The sequence below is a fragment of the Palaemon carinicauda genome, chromosome 3, assembly GCF_036898095.1.
Source record: "Palaemon carinicauda isolate YSFRI2023 chromosome 3, ASM3689809v2, whole genome shotgun sequence".
NCBI lineage: Eukaryota > Metazoa > Arthropoda > Malacostraca > Decapoda > Palaemonidae > Palaemon > Palaemon carinicauda.
In genome coordinates, this window is record NC_090727.1 from 132,701,769 (window position 1) to 132,709,268 (window position 7,500).

The 7,500-nt window shown below is 36.6% G+C and overlaps 1 protein-coding gene and 1 long non-coding RNA gene across 4 annotated transcripts in view; one reads left to right on the forward strand and one right to left on the reverse strand.

Moving 5' to 3' along the window:
• LOC137638543 (uncharacterized) overlaps nucleotides 1-7,500 on the reverse strand; it is a 312,041-nt gene that overhangs the window by 288,705 nt on the left and 15,836 nt on the right. The gene's annotated exons all lie outside the window — the stretch shown is intronic.
• LOC137638541 (uncharacterized) overlaps nucleotides 1-7,500 on the forward strand; it is a 23,710-nt gene that overhangs the window by 15,217 nt on the left and 993 nt on the right. For 2 of the 3 annotated variants that reach the window (XM_068370673.1, XM_068370675.1), the window contains 3 exons: nucleotides 5,414-6,109; nucleotides 6,423-6,512; nucleotides 6,971-7,150. In XM_068370673.1, the coding sequence (XP_068226774.1) occupies nucleotides 5,414-6,109; nucleotides 6,423-6,512; nucleotides 6,971-7,150 (966 nt within the window). The remainder of the gene's footprint in view (nucleotides 1-5,413; nucleotides 6,110-6,422; nucleotides 6,513-6,970; nucleotides 7,151-7,500) is intronic. The other variant, XM_068370674.1, reaches the window with a different exon arrangement.

The following is a 7,500-nucleotide window of genomic DNA, read 5'->3' on the forward strand; positions in this document are numbered from 1 at the left end:
CAATATCCTGGAATGTGACACTTGCACTAATTTCCTTTTACAGACTTCCAATTTTCTGGAATGTGACATTTGCACTATTTTCCTTTTGCAGACTTCCAATATCCTGGAATGTGACACTTGCACTAATTTCCTTTTACAGACTTCCAATATCCTGGAATGTGACATTTGCACTAATTTCCTTTTGCAGACTTCCAATATCCTGGAATGTGACACTTGCACTAATTTCCTTTTACAGATTTCCAATGTTCTGGAATGTGACATTTGCACTATTTTCCTTTTGCAGACTTCCAATATCCTGGAATGTGACACTTGCACTAATTTCCTTTTGCAGACTTCCAATGTCCTGGAATGTGACACTTGCACTATTTTCCTTTTGCAGACTTCCAATGTCCTGGAATGTGACACTTGCACTATTTTCCTTTTGCAGACTTCCAATGTCCTGGAATGTGACACTTGCACTATTTTCCTTTTGCAGACTTCCAATGTCCTGGAATGTGACACTTGCACTATTTTCCTTTTGCAGACTTCCAATGTCCTGGAATGTGACACTTGCACTATTTTCCTTTTGCAGACTTCCAATGTCCTGGAATGTGACACTTCCACTATTTTCCTTTTGCAGACTTCCAATGTCCAGGAATGTAACATTTGCACTATTTTCCTTTTGCAGACTTCCAATGTCCTGGAACGTAAAATTTGCACTATTTTCCTTTTGCAGACTTCCAATGTCCTGGAATGTGACACTTGCACTATTTTCCTTTTGTAGACTTCCAATATCCTGGAATGTGACACTTGCACTATTTTCCTTTTGCAGACTTCCAATGTCCTGGAATGTGACACTTGCACTATTTTCCTTTTGCAGACTTCCAATGTCCTGGAATGTGACACTTGCACTACTTTCCTTTTGCAGACTTCTAATATCCTGGAATATGACACTTGCACTATTTTCCTTTTGCAGACTTCCAATATCCTGGAATGTGACACTTGCACTAGTTTCCTTTTGCAGACTTCCAATGTCCTGGAATGTAAAATTTGCACTATTTTCCTTTTGCAGACTTCCAATGTCCTGGAATGTGACACTTGCATTATTTTCCTTTTGCAGACTTCCAATATCCTGGAATATGACACTTGCACTATTTTCCTTTTGCAGACTTCCAATATCCTGGAATATGACACTTGCACTATTTTCCTTTTGCAGACTTCCAATATCCTGGAATATGACACTTGCACTATTTTCCTTTTGCAGACTTCCAATATCCTGGAATATGACACTTGCACTATTTTCCTTTTGCAGACTTCCAATATCCTGGAATGTGACACTTGCACTAGTTTCCTTTTGCAGACTTCCAATGTCCTGGAATGTAAAATTTGCACTATTTTCCTTTTGCAGACTTCCAATGTCCTGGAATGTGACACTTGCATTATTTTCCTTTTGCAGACTTCCAATATCCTGGAATATGACACTTGCACTATTTTCCTTTTGCAGACTTCCAATATCCTGGAATATGACACTTGCACTATTTTCCTTTTGCAGACTTCCAATATCCTGGAATATGACACTTGCACTATTTTCCTTTTGCAGACTTCCAATATCCTGGAATGTAAAATTTGCACTATTTTCCTTTTGCAGACTTCCAATGTCCTGGAACGTAAAATTTGCACTATTTTCCTTTTGTTGACTTCCAATGTCCTGGAATGTGACACTTGCACTATTTTCCTTTTGCAGACTTCCAATATCCTGGAATGTGACACTTGCTCTATTTTCCTTTTGCAGACTTCTAATATCCTGGAATGTGACACTTGCACTATTTTCCTTTTGCAGACTTTCAATGTCTTGGAATGTGACACTTGCACTATTTTCCTTTTGCAGACTTCCAATATCCTGGAATGTGACACTTGCACTAGTTTCCTTTTGCAGACTTCCAATATCCTGGAATGTGACACTTGCACTATTTTCCTTTTGCAGACTTCCAATGTCCTGGAATGTGACACTTGCACTATTTTCCTTTTGCAGACTTCCAATGTCCTGGAATGTAAAATTTGCACTATTTTCCTTATGCAGACTTCCAATGTCCTGGAACGTAAAATTTGCACTATTTTCCTTTTGCAGACTTCCAATGTCCTGGAATGTGACACTTGCACTATTTTCCTTTTGCAGACTTCCAATATCCAGGAATGTGACACTTGCACTATTATTTCTTTTGCAGACTTCCAATATCCTGGAATGTGACACTTGCACTATTTTCCTTTTGCAGACTTCCAATGTCCTGGAATGTGACACTTGCACTATTTTCCTTTTGCAGACTTCCAATATCCTGGAATGTGACACTTGCACTATTTTCCTTTTGCAGACTTCCAATGTCCTGCAACGTAAAATTTGCACTATTTTCCTTTTGCAGACTTCCAATGTCCTGGAATGTGACACTTGCACTATTTTCCTTTTGTAGACTTCCAATATCCTGGAATGTGACACTTGCAATATTTTCCTTTTGCAGACTTCCAATATCCTGGAATGTGACACTTGCACTATTTTCATTTTGCAGACTTCCAATGTCCTGGAATGTGACACTTGCACTATTTTCCTTTTGCAGACTTCCAATGTCCTGGAACGTAAAATTTGCACTATTTTCCTTTTGCAGACTTCCAATGTTCTGGAATGTGACGCTTGCACTATTTTCCTTTTGCAGACTTCCAATATCCTGGAATGTGACACTTGCACTATTTTCCTTTTGCAGACTTCCAATGTTCTGGAATGTGACATTTGCACTAATTTCCTTTTACAGACTTCCAATGTCCTGGAATGTGACACTTGCACTAATTTCCTTTTACAGACTTACAAATTTCTGGAATGTGACATTTGCACTATTTTCCTTTTGCAAACTTCCAATGTCCTGGAATGTGACACTTGCACTAATTTCCTTTTGCAGACTTCCAATATCCTGGAATGTGACACTTGCACTATTTTCCTTTTGCAGACTTCCAATATCCTGGAATGTGACACTTGCACTATTTTCCTTTTACAGACTTCCAATATCCTGGAATGTGACACTTGCACTATTTTCCTTTTGCAGACTTCCAATGTCTTGGAATGTGACACTTGCACTATTTTCCTTTTCCAGACTTCCAATGTCCTGGAATGTAAAATTTGCACTATTTTCCTTTTGCAGACTTCCAATGTCCTGGAACGTAAAATTTGCACTATTTTCCTTTTGCAGACTTCCAATGTCCTAGAATGTGACACTTGCACTATTTTCCTTTTGCAGACTTCCAATATCCTGGAATGTGACACTTGCACTATTTTCCTTTTGCAGACTTCCAATATCCAGGAATGTGACACTTGCACTATTTTCCTTTTGCAGACTTCCAATGTCCTGGAATGTGACACTTCCACTATTTTCCTTTTGCAGACTTCCAATGTCCTGGAATGTAAAATTTGCACTATTTTCCTTTAGCAGACTTCCAATGTCCTGGAACGTAAAATTTGCACTATTTTCCTTTTGCAGACTTCCAATGTCCTGGAATGTGACACTTGCACTATTTTCCTTTTGCAGACTTCCAATATCCTGGAATGTGACACTTGCACTATTTTCGTTTTGTAGACTTCCAATGTCCTGGAATGTAAAATTTGCACTATTTTCCTTTTGCAGACTTCCAATGTCCTGGAATGTGACACTTGCACTATTTTCCTTTTGCAGACTTCCAATGTCCTGGAATGTGACACTTGCACTATTTTCCTTTTGCAGACTTCCAATGTCCTGGAATGTGACACTTGCACTATTTTCGTTTTGCAGACTTCCAATGTCCTGGAATGTGACACTTGCACTATTTTCCTTTTGCAGACTTCCAATGTCCTGGAATGTAACATTTGCACTACTTTCCTTTTGCAGACTTCCAACGTCCTGTAACGTAAAATTTGCACTATTTTCCTTCGTGAGCAGACAGAATGCCTAATGACATAATGCCTAAGGACAGAATGCCTAAGGACAAAATGCCTAATCCTTCAACACGGACAAAATGCCTAACAGACATAATGCCTAATGGACAAAATGCCTAACATACAAAATGGCTAATGGACAAAACATCTAAAAAGGGATAAAAAAAAGATAACTACTCTGCATTTCAGGCAAAATATAGTGTGTTTTTCGTAAGTATGTGAAAAAGATCAGCCACATCCTCTGGTGGAACAAAACCTAAGGCTTGTATTTGTTTCATTATGAAAGCATTGTAATAATTTGTGTACCAGCGCTGAAGACCAAGATTTTGTATTTTGCGCCAAAGTCATTGACTGAAATGAAAGAAACAGCCATTAATTGAAGTATTTGGAAAACATTTCTTTAATCTTTTTATTGCTCCTTGTTCTTAATCAAGAGTCACAGACTCTGGGAAAAGGCTCTGCTCTTTGAGGAACTCGAATATTGTATCATAAGTTTTTTCATCTTTACTAGATGTAACACAGCATACTAATGGTAATGTTTTACTTTGAGAAACAACATAATGCAACGTATACAATTGTTTTCCGACTGGTACACAGTTAAAAGTGTTATCACTTAACCATTTGTTCTTACTCTTCAAGATTTCCAAATTCTTTCTAGTTGTGTAAATATGCACACTTTCTGATTCATACCACAAAAAATGTTCACCTTTTGTAGTTATCGATAAATCTTCATGGGCACTTTCACGCATTCTTATACATCTTACACTACGTGCAAGGGAATCTTCCACCGGCAAAGCACCGCATATGCTTAATGACACATCTTGTGAAGTGATTAATTATCGAAGATGTAGCTTCATCAGATTTACGAGTGCGGTCTTTCATATTTTTCATAACTTGCACTCATGCGTGCTTCATCTGGTGGATGCGAATGATTGTTAGATTTTTTTTTCAATCAAATTATTACAAGTGATTATACTAGCACTACACAAAGCACGTTTTTCACACCTCCAATATGTACGTCCTTCTTTTCTCTTGTTAACGGTGTATGCATACCCTTCAAATATTCGTTTTTTTCGTCCTTTGTTACTAGTGATGATTTCCATTTTGGACTGGAGGGTTTCTTACAAAAATTTAATGATTGATAAAGAAATTTGTTAGAGTAAAAGTGTAAATATTTTTGCCTTTCAAAGTGCAAAAAGAAAAGTAAAATGAACAACAGGTTGTTGGGTATTTATATGGGTTTTAACTATATGTTCTTTACTAATTTCGAATGATTTATTTAAAAATGCTAGATAAGATCATTTTGTCTGGAAGGCATTTTGCCCATTAGGCATTTTGTATATTAGGCATTTTGTCCAATAGGCATTATGTCAGTTAGGCATTTTGTCCATGTTGAGGAATTAGGCATTTTGTCCTTAAGCATTCTTTCCTTAGGTATTATGTCATTAGGCATTCTGTCCTACTACCATTTTCCTTTTGCAGAGTTACAATATCCTGGAATGTGACATCTGCTGCAATGCATTCAGCGAAGAATATTGCCCCAGATTGTTGCCATGTTCTCACACGCTATGTGGCCATTGCATCGATGGAATTATTGCAACGAATAGGAAAGTTTGTCCATCCTGCAGGAAAGAATTCGCAGCTACTTCGGCTGAAGATTTGACCATTAACAGAATTGTCTTGGACATGATTATCCAGCTGTCCTCCAAGCACATAGGATCCAATGCGTCCTCTTCCCGTGAACTTAAGACGTCCATACAAAGGTTCAATGAGGGTTTTCGTAAGAAATGTATCAAAAAAGGTATCAAAGACTATGAGGAAACTAAGGCCCAGGTTGCAGATTCCATTGAAACCTACAGAGACATGAAATTTATTATTCAAGAAGCTGATAAAGACATTGATGGATTGATGGAGACGCTAAAAGGCATTAAAATGTCGCATTCTGAAATGCTGAGCAATATTGATCAAAATATAGAACTGTTGGAGAATGTATTGGATCTCGCACTTCGAAGTAAAATAAAACTGGAAAACTTTGATGCTCAACTGACTTCCTCTGCAGACTTCACCTCAGCTGGGCCTGTTATTGATGAAGCAGAAACCGTATTTAATGAAATACAGGAAAAGATACGGGAAACTCAGGATCTTCTGAAATGCGAACGAGATGCAGATATTGGCAAGGTTAGTTTTCTCTCTCTCTCTCTCTCTCTCTCTCTCTCTCTCTCTCTCTCTCTCTCTCTCTCTCTCTCTCTCTCTCTCTCTCTCTCTCTTTCTTTCCTTTAAATGTAGCATTTCTGAACTACTTTTAATTCACTCATCTTGTAGTCAAAGACATTCCCAAAGTATTATTCAAGTTTTCCATAAATTATCCAAGGAGAAGGTACATTTTGAAAAGTTTTTTCATGAACAAATTTACCAAAGTAAATTTTCTTACGAGTGATTATAATGCATGGTTGATATTTTTCGTTTTTTTTTTTTTATTTGTTGGTTACAGGAAATTCTCAACACGAAAATAAACTTGGATAACATCGTAGAAGAAATGAAAAGAACAAGAATTGAAAATGATACCCAAGTGAACATCAAAGTAAGATTTGTTTAATTTTCGTTATATCACTTAAAAAAGATAAAACTTTTGCAAAATGTAAAATCAGTAAATTGTTATAACAAATAAGTTACATAATGTGTACCAAAATACTTTTAACTTTCTAATAATAATCAAAACGACAGAAAATTAAATATTGAAAACTGGACAGCAACTTTAGTCAATTCTTTTTAGTGAGGCAGATTTGCACCGTCTCGCAGGGGTGCCCTTTTACCCTGGAAAGGTTTCCTGCTCGCTGATTGGTTGGACAAGATAATTCTAACCAATCAGCGACTAGGAAACTTTTCCGAGCTAGAAGGGCACAAATTACTAGTGTTGAAGCAATATCCAGTGTTCCAATATTAGTCTTTTCAAAGACTTCTCCTTTTGCTTTATGAAGATAAGAACTTAATTTTCAAAGACTTCTCCTTTTGCTTTCTGAAGATAAGAACTTATTTCAGCCTAGTTACCTCCGGAGTTATGGTAGTCTACTTCGACGAATTGACCACAGAAAGATCTTCGTTATGAAAGGGTCCAATAGGAAACGGATGGTGGCTCAAATAGACATAAGGGCCAACCGCAAAGCCTCTTTTAGCCGTCTCAGGGAAGGAACTTTCCCGCCAAGATGCTTCATCCTGAAGGTCAGTTTATTTCAATATTTGAATTCGCTGGTTTTAAAACATCAAATTCTTTGAGAAAGTCCTTTATTAAGATTTTCGGTGATTATTACATTGTGAATAAATGTTTAAACAATACCGTTTTGTTATGCGATCTCATTTTTTTTATGGCATGATCTCAGAAAAAAAAATATATACTATATCAACAATGAAGTAATTACTCAAAAGTCTCTTTTTAGTTTATATATAAAAACTATTTTAATGTTGATACTGTTCTTAAAATATATTAAAATAATTGTTCATTAATTCTCTTGTAGTTTATTCATTTCTTTATTTAATAATAATAAAAATAATAATAATGATAATAATAATCA